The sequence below is a fragment of the Peromyscus leucopus genome, chromosome 9 (genome assembly GCF_004664715.2).
Source record: "Peromyscus leucopus breed LL Stock chromosome 9, UCI_PerLeu_2.1, whole genome shotgun sequence".
In the NCBI taxonomy this organism is placed as follows: domain Eukaryota; kingdom Metazoa; phylum Chordata; class Mammalia; order Rodentia; family Cricetidae; genus Peromyscus; species Peromyscus leucopus.
The window spans coordinates 5,659,268-5,680,319 of NC_051070.1; the positions used below are offsets into that span (position 1 = coordinate 5,659,268).

The window sequence follows — 21,052 nt, forward strand, 5'->3', positions numbered from 1 at the left end:
AACAAAAAAAACAAACAGAAAGAGACAGACATACCCAGTTCCTCTCACAAATGTTATGTGCCTGTTAAAAATTTAAAGATACATTGTCAAAGGCCAGAAAGTTGATTTGGGGCCAGAGAGGTCGTTCAGTGAGTAAAGCACTTGTGTGTAAGCCTGGTGTCCCGAGTTCAGTCCCCCAAACCCACATGAAGGTAGGAAGAGAGAACAGACTGACAGTTGTCCTCTGGCGACCACACATACCCTGTGCCATGCCCTACCCCCAGTCATAAATCACTTTTTAAAAGTTAGTTTTCCTTCCCATTTCTTTCTTTTTTTTTTTAATATTTATTTATTTATTTATTATGTATACAGTGTTCTGTCTGCATATACACCTGCAGGTCAGAAGAGGGCACCAGATCTCATTATGGATGGTTGTGAGCCACCATGTGGTTGCTGGGAATTGAACTCATGACCTCTGGAAGAACAGCCAGTGCTCTTAACCTCTGAGCCATCTCTCCAGCCCTTCCTTCCCATTTCTACCCTGCATACATTCTGATGGAAACATCAAAGATCAGAGAGCCGTGGAAGGAAGGAAGGCAGGAGGAAGCGTGCGAGGAGGGTCGGTTTGGGAGGGCAGGAAGAGCTGAACAGGGCTTTGGGCCCTCCAGCTTTTCCGCTGTGTCAGTTAGACATGTCTCACATTTCTACTGGCGATGTTTTCTTCATTTATAGCAATTGTTAGAAATACAGAAGTCCAATATGCAGATCAAGTCCAACATAGGCACCTTACGAGACGTTAACGAGTTTAAAGAAGACCGTCTCCCGCATCCCCAGGATTTCCAAAACATGCTGCAGCTCCTTGACAGCCAGGTACGATATGTGTGTGGGGGGTTGGGGTGGGGATTGTAACCCACGGATTCAATAATAATATGTTTAAAAGCCTTAGGGTCACTGAGCTTGCTCACAGGGTAAAGGCTTTTGCCACCAAGCTTCATGGCCCAGGTTCAAGCCCTGGGACCCACAGGGTAGAGGAAATGAACCAACTCCCACAGGTTGTCCTCAGACCTCCACACGTGTGCAGTGTCAATCAATGCTTGACCTTACATGCACACACACAGATGCATGCATGTCCACACATAATAAATAAGTCTAATAAAATATTAATAAAGTAAATCTGTGAAATGTTTAAATGGTAAGGGCATTTTGAAATGTGGTTGCTGTGTCTTGTTTTAATGCTACGTCTTGCCTGCCTCCCTTAAATGTGCCTTCTCATTACAGTTGGGTGCACATATATCATCATCCTGTCTTAGTCTTTCAGTGACCCCCCCCCAAGCACACACACAAACACTTGCAGACCGTTCAACAGCAGCTGGTTTGTCTTATGTATTCCCCAGTATCGCTGGAACAGCACCTCCACAAGGCTCCCCAAATCTCCTCTAGACTATATATACCATTTGTTTGGTCAGATCTTAATTACACGCAGTCAGTAGTTCTCTCTTCCTTGTGTCCACCCCTTTCCCGCACAGATCAGGGTGTCCTTCGAATCCTCTTCCGAGCTGCCAGTGAGTGGTTGCTCAGCCAGGTGCCTGGCATGAGCAGGAAACTACAAGTTGGCTCATACTCCTGACATTTACTTCCCGCAGACTGTAGTGTCTCCCATGAACTCAGTTGCCTGTTTAGAACCTTAGACCCAGAAACCTTAGTTCTTTGCCTCACCCCCCAGAGTCCCTGGAGAGGAGAGAACCTCAATTGAGAAATTGCCTCCATAAGATCCAGCTGTAGACAACCCTGCAGGGCATTTTCTTAACTAGTGATCAGTGGGGGTGGTGCCCTCCCTGGGCTGCTGGTCCCATCCCTCGGCTGGTGGTCCTGGGTTCTAAAAGAAAGCAGGCTGAGCAAGCCATGGGGAGCAAGCCGGTCAGCAGCACCCTCGATGGCCTCTACATCAGCTTCTGCCCCCAGGTTCCTGCCCTGCTGGATTTCCTGTCCTAACCTCCTCTGACAGTGAACTGTGATGAGCTGTGATGTGGAAGTATAAGCCAATAAACAAACCCTTTCCTGCCCAAGGGTTTGGCCATGGCGTTTCATCACAGCAGTAGTGACCCTGACTGTGTCATCTCTGTCCCCATAGTTGTGACAGACTCCCCTGACCCCACTTCCTAACCTAAAATACTGACTACTCTGTAACAGAAATATCTGAAAATGCCAGCTAACATTTTACTAGGTCGTTGGGTTTCATAGGTACCCGGCGAAAAGCAAGCTCCGGTGTGGAGCAAGTTTCTGCTGCGTTACTGTTACAGACAGATCACTTGTCTTCCCTCCTCCAGGCAAACAAGTGGTCAGATCGATTTCAGGTTCTCAACGAGGAACACAGCAAGGAGAAGGGACAGGTAAGGCTGAGAGTTGAGACCTCCCTCTGGTCAGACACCCCGCCCCGTTCTCTCCGGTGCTGAGGATGGAGCCCAGGGCCTCGAGCTCAGGCAAGTGCTGTATTACTAAGCTACACACACACTCACACGCGCGCGCGCACACACACGTGCACACACACACACACGCACGCACACACGTACACATGCACGCATGCACGCACGTTGGCCATTTTTGAAAAGAATTTCTAATTTACTCAATAATGTTGGTGGTATTTTCCTATTTAATATTTCTAGAGAATGTGTAACAAGACTAGAAATATTTATGGCTTTCATACAAAATTAACCACTGCTATTCCTTTGTGGTGAATACTCTTCCATTTTCTTTCTGTATTATAAATGTTTTGAACGATTTTGTTTGTCTTTGGAGAGTTTCACACATGTATGCCGTGTATTTTGATCTTACCCATTCCCAGCGCTCCGCCCCCAGCTCATTCTGGACTTGGACTTCACCACCGTGTCCCCTCTTCCTGACAACTTCATGTCTGCTTTCTAAAATCTGTTTAAGAAATAGCCATTGCTTCCAGTTAGCGCTGCCCATATGCACACGGGTGTAGGGCCGTCCACTGGGCATGGGCGACCTGCCAGGGGCCACATCCATGACAAAAATGGCTCTGTCTCCCCAGCAGCCACCGTTCCCAGTAGCTCTTCAGCTCCAGGTGGGTTGTCGTGAGCTCCTCCCCATCCATGCTGGATTGGTGCCTGGCTTTTTCTTAGATAGGCAGCCACAGCCTCCTTGAGCTTATGAGTATACCAGCTCTGTCATACCCAGATGGCGCCGGAGCCTGCCCCTTCTCTGGTCCACACTCAGAGAAGCACAGTTTTCTCGTTTCTCTTGGAGGCTGCTCCCTCACTCTTTCTCTAAAGCCCTGTACCTTCACCACGGGGCTGCTTGCAAATGGCCTCGTTTTCTCTTCTCCTTTTTTCCATGTTTTCCCTCCAGGCTGCTGCCAAAACTTACAGCTTTCCTGACCTGTTGGTTTTCTCTTAAACTCTGATAAAATTGACCTCACGCTTCCTTCTAAGTGTGATTTTAAATTCTTTTATTAACAAGACTAAACCCAAAGAGGAGACCAGTTTCCTGGGTAACATCATGCCCAGCTGTTTTATAGATGGAGCCCGCCATCTCTGGCTCTTACAGTTTTCCTGCCCTCCCTTCCCTGAGCCTCCGGTAGGGTGTGTGTGGGGGGAGGGGGGGGTAAATGTCCTGTCAGGGACGGACACTCGGCAATCACTTATTCTCTGCAATCACTTATTCTCTGTACTTTGACCAGCTGTGAACCTTTTTGTATTAACCACGGCCCACTGCAGACAGCTTCTCTAATGAGGGTTGAGAGCCCTGTCAATCTAAAGGTATAAAGGAGGTATTTAGAAGCATTTGATACCCTGCCCATTAGCAAAATCATAGCAGTAAGTTTTCCCCTTTCCTCCTCTCCAACCACAATTTCGTGGCCTAATTTACAGCCCCGGGCATGAGCTCCTTCCTGTGGAGCAGGCCTTTGATCTGATCATAGAGGGGTTGGTCGCCCCCTAACATTCATGCCACAATTGCATCAATATGTGCATCGAAAGGTTCCATTTCCAGAAATGTAACCCCCCACATATAGATACAGCCTTACAAAATTTGCATTTGTACTTTCTAGAGAACAAATGCTTTATGCTTAAAAATATCCTTCAACATCATTTTATTGGCTATATGATAATCTTACTTAGATGTTTCATATGTTCATCATTTCTATGTTATTGAATTTATATATCTGGGTTTTTTTCCCCACATTTCTGAGCTGGAATATAAATAAAAGACTGTTAACATTAAGAGTCTAATGAGGGGCTGGAGAGATGGCTCAGCGGTTAAGAGCACTGGCTGTTCTTCCAGAGGTCCTGAGTTCAATTTCCAGCAACCACATGGTGGCTCACAACCATCTGTAATGAGATCTGGCACCCTCTTCTGGCCTACAGACATATGTGCAGGCAGAACACTGTATACATAATAAATAAATAAATCTTTAAAAAATAAAAAAAAGAGTCTAATGAAAACAAAACTTTATTATAAAAGTGATTCCTGTTCACTGAGTACATCAGAAAATTCATTGTTAATGTTTTCACTGGGACACAGCATCTAAAGTAGGTGTATTTGAGAATATCTTAAGATAGGAAATCTTGTTTATTTTTTTAAGAAATATTATCTTTTGTGCCCTCTGTATTGCTAACAGATCTTTTCTGCATAGAGCACACTGTTTCCTCATCCACACATTCCCTAAAATGATGTTCCTTTATATATTTAGTACTAAGTACTTCTTTCATACAGTATTAAGCAGAATATCACATTCCCAAAGATTTGATATATATAGTGTGTGTGCATGTATGTGTGTCCACATGCCACGTGGTCATATGTGCACTGTATGCGTGGGCACAGGCTGATACTGAGTGTGTCTTCACTGTCCAGTTTATTTCCCGAGGCAGGATCTCTTGCTGAAGCTGGAGCTTAGTGACGTGGAGAGTCAGTTCAGGCGGTTGACTTGCCCCGGCGATTCGCGGTCACCCCCTCCCAAGTGCAGCAGCCTGCTCAGCTTTGACTTGGTGCTGGGTATCTGAACCAATGCTTGTGTGCATGTTCTTTACCCACTGGTCTTTCTAGCCTCACCCTGGGCTTTTTTAATTTTAAACACGTGGAAAGCCTCACTTGTTCTTCTCAGGGCTGCTTCCCCCTGTATCAGCTTTCTACTCCCTGGGGCAGACTGTCACACATTTAGGCCCAAATGATCCATGAGTCATCTCCCACTGTCTGTGGGACCGGGAGTCTTAGGCACGACTTGGCTGGGACCCCAGCCCATGAATCCACAAGCTGTGCTCAGAACATGCCCTAAGCTGTGTTCTCCTGTGGAGCTCTTCATGGTTAGCCTGGGTTAGCTTCCAGATGCTGCATCCCTCCACGGACGTCCCCAGCATGGCCGCTGACCTCGAGGCCCTCTGGGAGTGACACTGGTTTCTTTTCTCCTCTTTGAGAAGGGTCTGGAACTTCTTTCAAAGGGCTCACGGAGCAAGACAAGCCGACTCAGGATAGCTTCCCCAATCATAAGCTGAAAGTCAGCAGATGTGGACTTTAACTCTGCCTGTGAATTTCGCTGCATTCTGCTAGAAGCGCATCATAGAGGTTCCATCCAAACCTAAGACTGGGTTGTGTGTAGTCTGTGCACAGACTCATGCCTGGCCAGGGTGCGCTGTTCCTTTGTCTGCTGGTTCAGCTGTTTAGAAGCTGCTTGCTTCCCTGTCACTTATACCCTAACAGAGAGGTGAATTCAATCCAATGCAGTCATCTCCGCCTGAGACCTATTAATTATTCCACATGGTTGGCGCCTACTCTCCCCACAAAGCGCACACTGTGTTTCTCTGTTCAGGGGAAGTTGCCTGTGCCAACTTGTTATTGCTTTACCTAGGCTCTTGGCAGTCTTTTCTTTTTGAAATAGCCTTGGCAGGAATTCAAAGGGAGTCACAGATAATCCACGATGTGACCTTCTGACCCGGCCTGAGAGCCCAGGAGTTGCGTTATGGTCACGCAGTGACAGAGGAGGCTGGTGTTATGAGTAAGGCTAGGGAAGACAGCAGAGAGCTTGAAATGGTCACACACACACACATACATACACACACACACACACACACACACACACACACACACACACACACACGGCTTCGTGAGGTAGTTTTTTTAACTATCTTGTTTAAGCTCTCTGAATCCCCCTCTCATCATATTCCTGTCTGTACCTTTGTAACCATTCTTGATTGAGGTACCACAGTGACGACACCCCCTGATTTTTTTTCCCTGGGTTCCCTTGCTCCTTGGTGGCTGGCGTAGCTCCTCAATTTGGTGATCTGGTCTAAGGTCTTAAACCTCCACCCCAAACCCTGAGCATTTTTACTAGAATTTCTGATTTCTAGCTAAGCATCTCTCAGAAGACTTCTGTGGGTCATGGGGACATGCCCTGCCAACCGTCTAGAAGTGTTGAGAAAGTTTGTTTTTGTTTTGTCTTGAGACAGGGTCTCACTAAACAGCCTGGCTGTTTTAGAACTCACAAGTAGTTGGAGCTGGCTTTGAATTCACAGGAATCTGCCTGCCTCTTGCCTCCCAAGTGCGGGGATGAAAGTCTTGCACTACTATGTCTGAAAGTTCTTGACGCTTTGTTTCTTGGAGAAATTCTTAGAATCCACCTGGCTCTGAGGAGTTCTCTTCTGGCTCCCCACATGCTTCAGCTCAGTGTTTCTACATGCACTTTCAGAAACACAGAACTTCACAGGAAGACCGTGCCATGGGTAGAGCCTTGACTCTGAGGCCAGGTGTGGAAGTTCAAGATCAGACTCTGTCCATCCCAGCTCTCTGAATTTGAGTCATTATTTTACCCCTCCAGACTGAGTTTGTACTGTGAGTCTCGACTGCATTTCTGTAGCATCATGGAATAAACAAGATCTGGAGTACACGGCATCATAGTGAGTGTTGATTTGAAAACACACAGCCAGCTGGGGAGATATAGTTCAGTAGTGGTGGCAACGCCGGTGGGCTTTGCTGAAGGAGGCGAAGGCAGGAGGATCACGAGTTTGAGGCCAGCCTGGGCTACACATTTTTTTTTTTTTTTTACCACAAATGTAGTTAGTAGTGAGTGTAAATAAATAAATAAATAAATAAATAAATAAATAAATAAATAAATAAATAAATAAACAAAACAAAAATGCCCAAAGGTACATACTGCCCTTCCAGGGGACTTAAGTTCAGGTCCCAGCTCCCATACCAGGCGGCACACAGCTGCCTGTGCCCAGCTCCAGACATTTCTAGCCTCCACAGGTACCCACACTCATGTGCACATATCCACACATGCATACACACATACACAAGTTAAAACTAAATCTTTCAAAAAAATAATGGAAAATGCCCATCTGGACACTCATGCCCTCTCATGAGAGAAACTCTCCCCTGGCATTAAGTTTCTGTGTCGGTGTGTGGGCGACCGTGACGAAATGCCCCAGTTTGGAGCCCCCTCCCCTCCGTATCAGGAGTGAGATGCACAGTGTCCTGAGTACCAGTTACCAGCTGGTTTGTGGTGTTTTTCGTTACCCTTCTGTTTTGTCAACTACTGAGACTGCTTGAGCAGGCATTCCCTAGATTATCAGAAGCGATTTTTTTTGTGTCCAGTGTATAATCTCCCCTGGCATCAAGTTTCTGTGCTGGTGTGTGGACGACTGTGAGGCAATGCTTGGCAGAAGCAGCTTAAGGAAGGGCCCAGTGGTTCACAGCTGAAGGATGCAGTCCACCCCAGGGGAAACCAGGGAGGCAGGCGCTTACTGTCAGGAAACAAGCGAATGTCACTGCTCAGGTCCCCTTCTGCTTCGTCTTCAGTCCAGGACCTATCCATAGAATGACGGCCACGTTCAAGGTGGGTCTTCCCACTCCAGTGAACTCCAGTTAGAAAATCCTTAGAAGTTCATTTCTGCGGTGACTCTAAATTCCATTAAGCTGACAAGATTAACCATCACATGGGCTGAGGAGTTGGCTCAGCAGTTAAAAGGCTTGCCACACACACAAGAGGACAGACGATCAGGTTCCCACACCCTGCGGAAAATGCTTAGCAGACGTGGTGGCCCACCTATAATTTCAGCCTCAGAAGGCTATCAGGATTAGCCATATCAGCCAGCTTGGGGTTGGATTGAGAGGTTCTGCCTGAAGAAGATAAGGAGTGACGGAGGAGGATGTCAGTGTTAACCTTAGACCTCCACATGGACACGGGTACACGTGTGTGTACTCGCATGCATGTGCACTCACACACATGCACACTGAGACCATACGTACATACAAGTAAAAAGAAGAAAAAGAGATTAACCGTTATAGTCTCTAAAGATGAATCAGTGTGCATTTCACTACCATTTCCCTCCATTCATGTCTCCCTTCTCCCTCTGTTCCTGAAGCTCCTACATGTATGGACCAGTGGTTATACTGATCGCTGGGGTATAAAATGAATCAAATGAACTCTCTGGCCCATGACTACCCGATTGAGCTGGCATGTTACATGTGGATATGAGGGCAGGGCACAGGGCTATATGTCAAGTTCATTCTGGAGGTGAGACCCCCAGGAAAGACCCCTGTCCTCAGTCAGCAAGCAGCTGTGTGTTACTTGATGGAATATGCTCAAGTTGACTCACTGCCTGCCTGATCTGCTTTTCCTGTCTCAGACCATAAACTCCTGGGAAGGGATGAATTCTAGCACAGCCAGGGCCTTGGCATGCATGGACTGAAGATTTTCTGAATGACTCAATGCAGAGAGACTGCAAATAACCAGCAGAGAAGTCAAGACAAGCACATAAAATCTGCAAAAAAGAGATCGTGCATGTACCTTGCAGACTAACACGCTTCCCGATTGTTCCAGCTCCTGTCCAATATCGAGAAGCTTCGAACCTCAATGATGGACGATCTAAGTGCAGATAATATTTTCTACAAGAGGCGGATAGAAGAGCTAGGCCAGAAAGTGCAGGAGCAGAATGAGCTGATCCTCAGCCAGAGGCAGCAGGTATGCCTGGAGGAGCCGCGCAGTTGATCTGAGGACAGTGGTTTCGGTTATGGCATCTTAGGTTGAAGATGATAGAAGTCAACTCTTTGCTCCCTGAGATTGCTTGCAACAGTAAATGCATTAAAATAAATTGTCCCCAAAGCTACTTGAGACACAGAGATGCCTCAGACTGCACATTTGAAGGTAGGTGAGACGTTTGCCCATGATCACTTGGAGAAATAGCCAGGTCCGTGAGTGTTACCTTTCTACAACTCCTTCCTCTGTCAGGAAGGCACATGTGGGGGTGATTCAGTGAAAAGGTTAATTTACCAACAACCGTATCGGGCTTTGTTCGATCTGTCCATCTCTAGTTTAGAATGCGAATGGCTAGCCGACTGTTTTCTCTTTCACAGATTAGAGAATTTACCAGTAAACCATACATCAGTGTTGGTGAGCTGAAAGGTAAGTGCACAGGATCCCTGTGATATAGCAAGGTGGCTTGCTTGACAGCATTGGGTACAGAAAATCGGGCCTGCTGATTTGTGTCCACTAAAGCACCATTCTACTTGGTATTTTTATTTGGCATATATGTCCTCATGTTATTTTAATAATTGAGAGATCTGTTGCCATAACCCAGAAAGTTGAAGAACTAAGAAAAGCTAAACTCCCATTTAATATTTTATATATAACTCAGTCAGTAATTATGTGCACAGTGCTGGTTAGTGGTCATTTGCCTCTTCAAAATTTTTTAAATTGTTATGTGTACGAGTGCTTTTGCCTGCATGTATGTATGTGTACCATGAGCATGCAAGACCAGTGTGGAGGCCAGAAGAGGGCATCAGATCCTCTGGACAGTGCTGGAGTGACAGATGGTTGTGAGCTGCCATGTAAGTGCTGGGAACTAAACCCAGGTCCTCTGCAAGAGCAGCAAATACTCTTGAGCACTGAACCATCTTTCCAGTCCTGCCCTTTATCTCTCGATTTGTACACATAAGACAGAGTTAAAAACACAGGGCCTAGAAAGAGTTTGAGTTCAACCTCCGTCCCTGGCACGGCGTGTCTTTGTGGGTCTGCATTCAGTGTCTTCATCTCTAACACTGGCAATCAATAGTACCTTAGCTAAAGCTTTGACTCAGGATGAAATGGAAGAACTCACTTGAGGTACAGCAGTGGCACCCCCAGCGCTGGCTGTTAGGACCGACATCAGGCCGTTCTAAAACACCATAGAGGTCCCTGCATTCCCTCCCCGCAGCTGTTGAGGGTTAGAGCTTCCCTCTAGGCGTGGTGGCCGTACTTAGGACCGACTGCAGCAGTGGCCTGGCCATCTCCACCAGTCACGATCTGGATCAGAAGGGAAAGTGGAGCCAAAAGCTAGACTCCTGCCCGGAGATCCCAGGCTTGGTCAGGGTGGCTCAGACTGTTAAGGAATTTTGCTTGCTTGAGGGACTCTAGCTGGATTGGTAATGGGACACACAAGCTGGGTTTCCTTCCATCTTTTTATGGGATAAATGTTTGGCAAAGAAGAGGGGCTGAGTTCATGATTCCCTTTAGCTACTCTTAGAATAATGAGAGCTCAAGGGAGAAGAGATATAAATTAATGCTGATTTAAATATAGGTAGTTGTCGTCATTCCAAAAAGAAAAAGAAAAACTGAGCTTTAAAAGAACTTGAGTCAGCATACTCCGCAGAGCGAGGTGCCCTGTGTCGCAGAGGTTCTCTGGTTGTTTTACTGGTGGCAGAATTTAGGATGATTTGCTGCCCAAACCTGCTTCTGTCTTACGGTTTTCATTTTTAACTTATATTTTTGTCATTTCAGGGAATTCTCTAACCTGGCAAGCACTGGACTCGAGATCAGCTGGCCCTGCCGCACCCAGTAAGTACCTGTGTAGGTTCAAGGTCTAAAATAGCTTTATGCTCACTTTTACTTGCTTACTTCATTTTTTAGAGACTTTTGTTCTTGGAAACAATATATTTGGTGATGACATGTGATCCATTTTGGTTCTGGCTTTGTCTTAGCTCTGTAATCCAAGGCTGTGGATCTTGTAGATTTTGCTTAGTTATTATTTGGCAATTTGACTTATAAAGGAATGAGTAAAAATTTTGGCATCACGCAAGTTCCCATTTTGGGATTTCCCGAGGGACCCTGGGAAGAGCATGGCTAGTGGCCAAGGCCACTGACATGACTGAGTCTCCATGCTGAGGGGCTTCAGCAGGTCCCCTGTCCCTTCTTGTGATTAGCGTGGGCATCCGATCCAGGGCCTGGATTTGTCAAGACGCAGTTGTAAACCAGCAAGATCAAATCTGGGGGCGGGGGAGGGTGCTGAGGCAGTAAAATCTTTGCTGTGCAAGTGTGGGACCTGGGTTTGGTCCCCAGCACTCAAGGACAAGCAAGGTATAAGCTGGCCTGGTAGCACATGTCTATAATCCCCGGGAGTACTAGGAGGTGGAGAAAGGAGTCTCTGGGGCTTGTTAGTATCCAGTCTAGCCAAATCTGCAAGCTCTGGGTTCAGTCAGAAATCTTTCTTAAAAGATACAGTGAATAGCTGGTGTGGTGGTGCATGTCTTTAATCCCAGCACTCAGGAAACAGAAACAGGGGATCTCTGAGTTCAAGGCCAGCCTGGTCTACAGAGTGAGTTCCAGGACAGCCAGGGCTACACAGAGAAACCCTGTCTCAAAAAACAAACAAACCAAAGATAAGCTAGAGAGATAGCTCAGAGGTTAAGAGCAGTTATGAGGACTGGAATTCAGATCCAGACACTTATGTGAGAAGCCAGACATTCTATAAACACCTGTTATTTGAGCTCTGAGGGATCAATTGCCCTCATCTGGCCCCTGCAAACACAAGTATGCATACCCTTGTCACACCTATTCCCAGACACAAATACATACAGACATAAATAAATAAAGTAAATCTGGTAATAATAAAATGGAGACCAATTGAGGAAGACACCTGACATTGATCCTCACCTTCCACAGTTGTGCACACACACACACACATACACACACGCGCGCGCGCACACACACGGACATTTGTGTGCATACACATGCACTCACACACACGGACATGTGTGCACACAAACAAAGATGTGATTGTCTCATACTTTTTTTTTCAAATAATTTAAATATTTTTTATTTCTGAAAGGAGAAGAGAAGAACTCTGGGTAGAGGAAGTCGGAGAGCAGGTGATACTTGTGAGGGACAGTCAGGTGGGCCGCGTGCCCGGGGCTTTGGAGCACTCGTGGGCTCAGGCCTGAGACAGCACGGTGCTGACACCGCTCACCGGGCCGGCCCCGGGACTGCGGAGTGACGACCACATCGTTAGTGGTGTGTCCGGGAACTCTCCAGACAGTTTCCATCGCTGTCTTTGCGGGGGCTTCTTGTGAAGCCCCTGTTGCCTCTTAAAGCCAGAGAGATTGGGGGGGGGGGCAGGGGGAGGGGCAGAAGTGCTCAGTGCTAAGAGGAGGACCCAGACTCAGGAAGTAAAAAACACACTTCAGGGAAGCGGGGAACATTAAAAGAAAACTAACAAAGGAAATATCGCCAAATAGAGAAACAGTAAAGAAAAGAAAAAACAACAGCACGCTGTGTTAGGAGTGATTTTCTCCAAGTGGACTGTCCAGATGGTCTGGGGTAGGCAACCAGATCTAATGGGATATAAGAAATCAGTTAAGATTTTGATATATTAAAGAATTCATTCTTAAGTTTTTCAAATATTTTTATGTTTTAAAATGTACATAATGTTTGTATGGTTGTTTGTGCAAATTAACATAAAGAATAATGTGTAAATTCCCCCCGTGGAACATATGGTAAGAAAAAGTCCTGATGTCACCGGAGTTAGGGGAGGTGGGGGCGAGTCCATAGCCCATATGTAGGGGTCCCTTAAGGGCAGTTTACTCATCCCCAATCCCTACCCCCTCCTCTGGCTTGGGGAAAGATCTAAAAGCCCCGGGTCCTAGGGATGACAGGGAAGTTCTCTTTGAGAACACACCCTCAAGTTTCATATGGAAAGATCCAAATAATAATGGAAAGGTCAGCATTGGAGTGAAATGACCAATAAATCCGATCAGTTCCTGGCAAGATGGAGGCGTTCTTGTGCCCAGTGCATACGGTGGTGGATGTGGTCAAACCTGTGGACTGCCGGTGTGCTTCTTAGCGATGCAGACAGCAGTCTGTCATCTGGGATGGACTGACTTTCCTGCTGCCGTCTGGGAATGAAGTGCGCAGCTCAGGAAGAGTCTGGTGTGATGAGGTTAGACCTTCTTCATTTCAGTCCCGTGAGTGCCTTCCATCATGGAGGAGAGTGCTCTGTGGCTTCCGAGGCCCACTGGGAGAGGATCAGTTCTAACACAGCAGCATCTTTTGGCTTTAAAGCTGGAATAACATCTAGATCAGTTTTTGTTTTTGTCTTTTTGGTGTTTTTTTTTTTTTTTTCCTGTAAAGAGTATATTGATAGAGTAACTACTTGAAGTTACGTGGCAAGATGCTCTTCTAAAACTATATAGTTGTAGTATAACATTACAAAACTAGCTGTAGACAGTAGAACAATGAACTTGGCCATGTTTCAATAAAACTTTATTTACAGAAATATCAGCAGGCTCCATATTTCTCACAGACTGTAATTGGCAAAAACTTGATCTAGACTACACAAGTTGCAAATGAGTCCAGAAGTCCTGTTTTCTACTTTTCTAGTCATCTAAGGACAGTTATGAGTGGAATGCTTTTGCCGGTAATTTTTGTTTAAAAAAAAAAAAAGTAAGCATACAGCGGTAACAAGGTTATGACCAATATTTTAAGGTAGAGGTAGGACTAAAGATGAGCTAGAGAAACAGTAAACTAATAGGTTAAGTAGTTTAACGGGCAGAAAAATCCTGAGTAATTAGATACTCCAAGGACCCTCAGATAGGAATTGGGAAATCTTGGAAAAGAGGCTGAAGAATTTGCCTTTCTAGGGAAATTAAAAATAGCGTTTAGTATTGACTAAGGTTCCCTCTGTCTCAAGCTGTGCCTGAATTAATAATTCCTTCACATCTAGCCTCATGCTTGGGATATTTTTCAGAACTTATTCTTCTTAAATGGAAACAACATAAATGTCCATTAAGTAATGGACAGTTGGGGTCCAGTTATACACTAGACCATAAAAATAATGCTGATTGTGACATGTTACATAGTGAAAACATGCTGACTGGAAGAAGCCAGAACGCAGTGTGTAGTTCTGTGTGTGTGAAATACTCAGTCAAGTCACAGACACACAGATGACAGTGCCTGTTCTAGAGGCTGAAGAGGTGGGTAGGAAAGGAGCCACAATAGCTAACGGGTATCGACATTTAAGGAAGATTGATAAAGCTCTAAGATTAGCTAGTGATTGTGGTCACATAGTTCTGTGAATAGCCTAAAAACTACACACTCACGCACGCATGCACGCACGCACGCACGCACTTAAGTAATTATTTTGGTAAAGTTATTTTTGAAGACTTGGTATATCCCTGGCACCTCAAAATAATAATTTAAAAAACTATTTTAAAAACTCAAATCAAGCCAGCTGGCCAGCACCTGTTGTCTGAGGCATGTGCTTCCTGTGGGCTGTCTGTATCTTTGTGGAGGGTGTGTGGTCAGATGCTTAGGTCGTCACGGCGAGGCCAGTGAGCTTGTCCTTTCGTTCTGTTTCAGTGAGCGCCTCAGCCACACAGACTCTGGATGGCCCACCCAGCCTGACCATGGTACATGGTAGGTTTCAACCACAGCCTTGACGTTTGGGGTGCAGTTTCCACCCCGAGTTAGATAATTCATTAACCCAGATTGCCAGCGGGGTTCGATTATCTAAAACAGGAAACACTTTAGTAACTACAAAGCAGTTAGTAAACCTGTGTCTTCACAGATTACATGACTGAAAACCAAGCCTGCTGCCAACGCCATAAAGCGTGCAGTGTGTGAGAGTGTTGTCGGGGTTACCGCAGCACTTTTAACGTCGGCGCTTCATTTATTTATGATCTTGGCGGAGGGGCAGGTCCCGAGGAAGGCCAGCCAAGCAGCACGTGCCCCAGGGCATTTCTGTTTGTTTTGATAACTTTCAGTGTGGTGGCTAGTCACCTCTTTTAAACAAACGGTCCCAGCGGTTGGTCAGGAAGATGTAGAAAAAAGAGAAACCCAAGGCAGTGGCCTGCACAAGGCGTTCGGGATGACATCCCGCCAGGACAGCCGGTGCGAAGCGGGTAGATGGATGACCGCGTGCAGCGGTACTTCTCGTCGGTGGAACTGGGGTTCTTTCCGTGTCTGTCCCCTGCTCGTTATGTGTTTGTGTTACAGGAACCATGCCTATGTGATAGCTCACAAAGCACAGCTGCTGTGCGTTACAAAGAACTAAGGCAGGGGGACCGCTTCAGGCCTGTCCTGTCTACAGGTGGTTTAGAATCTAATGACTACCTCCTTCCACTTTGGGTTTTGACCCTTAGAAGAACAGACGTTGGCTGAGTCGCAGCCGATACGGCTCAGTTGATACAGCACTTGCCACACCAGTGTGGGGATTAGAGTTTGGATTCTTAGAACCCACATCTGGAATCCCAGTGCTGCTGAGGTGAACGGGAGGCAGAGACGTGAGAGTCCCGGGAAGCCCAAGCCAGCACCCCCCCTACACACACACACACACACACACACACACACACACACACACACACACACAAAGCTGTGAGCACTGTGGGAGACGAGGACTGAGACTCACGTTCCACTGACTTCATATGCATGCCATGGTGCTCCCATACCCACACTGACGCACGTACTCATGCACACACATGAGCCAATCAATCAATCAATGAATCAGTGTTTTTGTTTGTTTTTTTTAATTGAAAGAAAAGTAGACAGGAGCTGGGTGTGGTGGTATGGGTCTGAAATCTCAGCACTTGTGGGGCAGAATCAGGAGGATAACTGCAAGTCGTGGGCCAGCCTGGTCTACAGAGAAAGTTATAGGCCAGCCAGGACTACACAGGGAAACTCTACTTAAAAACAAACAGAAGAGTAGGCTTCAGTTCATGATGGAACTAAATTCCAACTCTTTGTCTTCATAAATCTTGTCATCTGTGCATGATGGTCTTTATAGCGATCCCAGAATCCATGGCTGGCGTGTGATGAATGTGTTGAATCACAATATGAAACCTACTTGCTGGATTTTATTACTTATGGGAGTTTAAAACACACAGGACCTTTTTCTCCTTTAGACTAATAATAGATAAAATGCATATTCAACTTGCATAAATTTGCCTTAGTATTGAAAATATAAGGAAATTATCTACATGTGTGATGTATGTATATTTAGTATGTAGGCAAGACAAAACTTGACTCCATCTAGAGGCAGCGTTCAGAAGAGCAAGCACCGAGACAGGAAGTGCACTTGGTTTTTACTCACCTCAGGTGACAACCCTGTCTTTTCACCCATTGGCTGGGGTCACACCTCATAGTCTTATTTGATTGGTTAGTCTTAAAAGAAAGGGTGTACAGGTAATGAAGAGAGAATCGGTCAGCCACTTCAATCCCAGAATGCAGCAGAATCTTTGTGTAAATAAAGTTTTATCAGGAGGAAGGGGTAAAATATTTGCATATAAAAGCCCTGCAAGGCAGGGGAGATAAAAAGATTTGAATTCCTTGTCCTATGCTCAAGTTTTTTAGCATTTGATAGAAAAGGCTCATGTTTAATTTGTCTTACAAATCCCTGTCCTTTTAAAACAGTCTTTTCTTCAAACTCTTCCTGCCCTGTTTTGGAGTAGGAAACTGCAGTAAGGAGGGAATGCCCGTTAGCAGCTGCTGACTCAGTGGTCCTGACTTAGACCCCGGTAGAAGGAGTCAGTCATCCCATCTATTGCATTAGCATGGTTTGAGGTGAGCCTGCCTCCCCAGGGGGCAGCCCCTTGGCTAGGAGACTCACCTGGCTACTGTGTACCTTTTTAAAAACTTAAATTGAGGCTGGAGAGATGGCTGAGATATTAACAGCACTAGCTGTTCCAGAGGACCCAGGTTCAATTCCCTGCACCCACATGGGCAATGCACAACTCCTTTCCTGGGGATCTGGTGCCCTCTTCTGGCGTCTGTGGGCACTGCACACAGAGTACACATACATGGCAGTCAAAACCCCTATATACCTAAAGACAAAATGGAAAAAAACTTATTTTTTAATCATGAAATTAGTTGTCATCCTTAGGTCTTTCATTTCTGTATTTCAAGCTAGAAATAATCTTAAAGTATCAATGCTCAATCACAATTTTGAAAATTTTTTGTGGTACCTGATGAACTTAAATTCCCCTCCAAGGAGCTGTGGGCCCATTTCAAATTTAAAGTTGTACCCTACCTAGAAATAGACTGTGTGCCAAAGTTTATTTGAATATCGTTTAAAGCTGGGTGGTGGTGGTGGCACACCTTTAATCCCAGCACTTGGGAGGCAGGCAGATCTCTGTGAGTTCAAGGCCAGCCTAGTCCATAAAGCGAGCTCCAAGACAGCCAGGGCTACACAGAAAAACCCTGTCTTGAAAAACCAAAAAAGAAAAAAAAAAAAAAAAAAAAAGATGACAGGCAGTAGATTGACTGGCTTTCTGGCAAATCAACAAGAGTTGATTCTTACATTTTTCTCATATATATGTAATATATATATATATATATATATATATATATATTATATACATATGTAAGTTTATTTGTTCACGCAACCACACATCCATTCAAATTAGTGTCCTGGAAATACCCATTAATAAAAGCCAGACTTCCCAAGTATTAGGTTGTAACAACTCAGATCCTTGCCTGGCTGCCTGGTGAACACTCAGTAACTGGTGGCCCCACTCCCTGTTTGTTGTGAGACAAACTTTTCTTGGGGAGAGATACAACATACATGTTTGCTCACCCTACGTAGGGAACCCCCAACAGATCAAAATACAGACACCACCAAACTCACAACTCCAACTTGGTAAAACAATGGGTTTTATTGGGGTCACTTGCAAGAACATGGGGGAAGGGTCACGTCCAGGAGCAGAAATGGCTGAGACAGCTGCATCACCAAGGCCCACCCCAGCATGGGTGACAGCTTGCAAAGCTGGGACCCTGGAGCACACTGCACAGCCTGCAGGCAGCTCATCAGGTTAGAGACCGTCCTTCCCAAGTGACTGTTCTCAACCTCTTCCGGGAAGCTCGGCTGGTTTCTGCTTCTCCCAGGCAGCTGGTCTGGTCTGAGTCTTTGCGACTTGGCTTGTCTGAGAGGGACTCAGCTTTTATTGTTTGCTCTGGCAGAGAGGGGCCTAGTGAGTCTGCTCAGCTTCAGGGATTTCCTGGAGCTGTTTTTTTTTTTTTTTTTTTTAATTTAATTTAATTTTATTTTACAATACCATTCAGTTCTACATATCTGCCACAGGTTCCCCTATTCTCCCCCCTCCCACCCCCTCCCTTTACCCCCAGCCCACCCTCCATTCCCACCTCCTCCAGGGCAAATCCTCCCCCGAGGACTGCGATCAACCTGGTAGACTCAGTCCAGGCAGGTCCAGTCCCTTCCTCCCAGACTAAGCCAAGTGTCCCTGCATAAGTTCCAGGTTTCAGACAGCCAACTCATGCAATGAGCACAGGACTTGGTCCCTCTGCCTAGTTGCCTCCCAAACTGATCAAGCCAATCAACTGTCTCACCTATTCAGATGGCCTTCCTGGAGCTATTTTAATTGTTTACCTTCCTGCTTAAGGAGATTCCTGCAGGACAGAATGTTTCAATCTTGGAGGAAACTGTTACACAACACCACTCTGGAGGCTAAGATAGAAAGAAATGGCTTTCACCTCCAAGGTGAAAGTGTGGATGGAGAAGTGCTCTTTGTCATCTCTGAGCTGCAGGTGTGTGAGCCATGCATCACGTAAGCCAGTGTTGACGGTTGGGTGTTGCCATGTCTACATCCTGAGTGCTATCACTGCACCTTCCCCACGAAGCGTGTTCCTTCTTTCCCAGGACGGGGCTTGGGTTGATTGAGCTCCTGGCAGATTTCTTTGTGCAGGTGGATAGCACATCCAGGCTAAAGTCAACCAGAGATGTCATTTCCCAGTCTCCGTCTGAGTTCTGGGGTACACTGCAGCTCTCTTCACCTCACCCAGCAGTGGGCTGGACTCTTCCCTAGCCTGTAGCCTCACCTGGGCTGGCTCTCCAGGGCAGAACGGGAGTCTGGGGTGTGGATGTCTTTAAGAGGGGGGTCTCCTTATTGCTGCTTCCCCGCCTCTGTATCACGCTCATGCTTTGCTAGCTCTTCATCTTGGCGCACTGCCAACCAACAGTTCAGAGGATTGACGGGTGGCCAGGCATGGGAGTGAGCGATCCAGGCCCAATGCACCCCCTTGGAAGGTCTGGCTTCTGTTTTATTTAAGGGTACTCTATTTATTTCTGGTATTCTATTTCAGATAGATGGCTCATGTGTCAGGCAAGAGATTAATGAATGAGAAGTTTTCATTTAAGTACTTAAAGTATATAGTTTTAAAATGATATTTGAAGTTAATAGAAAACACCTAGAAATTGAAGAGTTCCTGGAAAAGTGACCAATTGCCTCAGCCAGGCATGGTAGCTCGATCCTTATAATTCAGTCATTTAGGAGGTGGAATCGAGATCAAGGTTCAAGGTTGTTGTTTGCTACATAGAGAGTTCAAGGCTAGCCTCAGCTACATAAGACCCTACTTTTTTTTTTTTTTTTTTAAAAAAAGCATATATAAATAAAATAATAAAATCAAAAGTGTCTCCCTCAATATCCCAGTAGATCTTTGCTATTTGGGCGGAATATGTCTGTGGATATGTGCGTATATGTACACACACACACACACACACACACACACACACACACACACACAGTGGTTTGTATGTACATGTGTACGTCTGTAAACTATTTGGGAGGAAGCAAACATATTCGTGTCACTCCTCTCTGTCCTCAGGAACAGAGCAGGCGTTCCCATCACACGTCCTGGAGCCGATAGAAGAACTTTCTTCAGAGGAAGAAAAAGGTAACAAAGTGCCAGCATTCCTCATTTGCTCAGATCTGGAGCTGAGAGTCCAAGTCCGCGCTGCGCATCATGCCATACCGAAAACAAGAAAGGCATCTAGATTTGAATGCTGTTTCCACTGATAGGATATCAGCTTTTGTTATCTTGTTCCCCTAACGTCCCTATATCCTCTACTTTATTGCATTTTTTTTTCTGTAAGCAAATTAATAAGAAATTTTCTATGTTGGGAAACTTAAAAACAAAAATCCTTTATTTCAGTACAGATGTGCTGACCAGATGCAACAGCGACACAGAATGTTTTATACCAGATGATGTGGAACTATTTGTGTCACAGTGGTTTCTTACAGTGTGAGCCTGAAATGAATGAGTCAAGTGTCCATTTCCAAACTACTGTGTTTTCCAGTGCTGGGGATCGAACCCAGGGCCTTGCACATGCTCAGCAAGGGTTCTACCTGGGAGCCATAGTCCAGTCCCAAAATCCTCTCAATGTCAAAAAGGAAACCAGGATCTAAGCACCGGGTGTGAGGTAGTTAGAGAAGAATAGTGCTCCGTGGTAGGATGTGGGAGTGTTACAGTGGAGCTGGTAATCATTATTGCTAACATATTTCATTTGGCATTTCTAAAAATTGCTTTTACATATTTCTGAAGTTTATGAAAAATTGTGCAATTGTCTTTTCTTTTTAAAAATGTGTGCTTGAGGTAGGATTTCATGTAGTCCAGCTGGGCGTCAAGTCTGGGTCTCCCTGCCCTTCCCTCCCGAATGCAGTGACTGCAACTGTGTGCCATCATGCTCGGGGACGGGGTTGGTTTGCTTTTTGTGTTTTTCAAGACAAGGTTTCTTGTGTAGCCCTGGCTGTCCTCTCTCTATAGACCAGGCTGGCCTTGAACTCACAGAGATCTGCCTGCCTCTACCTCCCGAGTGCTGGGAACACTCAGCTTCACAAGGGGTCTTTTCTAACGTTAGACATAGATTCTCAAAACTTGCTTCAATCAATTCCTTTTGATTTTTGCTTATCGATAATAATGCTTCACTTGTGCATCACTTGTTTTTTCTTATATATTTTTTTTTAATTTATTTGTATTTGTTATGTGGATTGGTGTTTTGCCTGCATGTATGTCTGTGTG

At 45.6% G+C, this 21,052-nt stretch overlaps 1 protein-coding gene across 4 annotated transcripts in view; it reads left to right on the forward strand.

Moving 5' to 3' along the window:
* Dzip1 (DAZ interacting zinc finger protein 1) overlaps nt 1-21,052 on the forward strand; it is a 50,822-nt gene that overhangs the window by 15,098 nt on the left and 14,672 nt on the right. For 3 of the 4 annotated variants that reach the window (XM_028868212.2, XM_037208324.1, XM_028868214.2), the window contains 7 exons: nt 712-849; nt 2,307-2,369; nt 8,816-8,956; nt 9,349-9,397; nt 10,751-10,807; nt 14,603-14,659; nt 19,859-19,927. In XM_028868212.2, coding sequence (XP_028724045.1) covers nt 712-849; nt 2,307-2,369; nt 8,816-8,956; nt 9,349-9,397; nt 10,751-10,807; nt 14,603-14,659; nt 19,859-19,927 — 574 coding nt within the window. The remainder of the gene's footprint in view (nt 1-711; nt 850-2,306; nt 2,370-8,815; nt 8,957-9,348; nt 9,398-10,750; nt 10,808-14,602; nt 14,660-19,858; nt 19,928-21,052) is intronic. The other variant, XM_037208323.1, reaches the window with a different exon arrangement.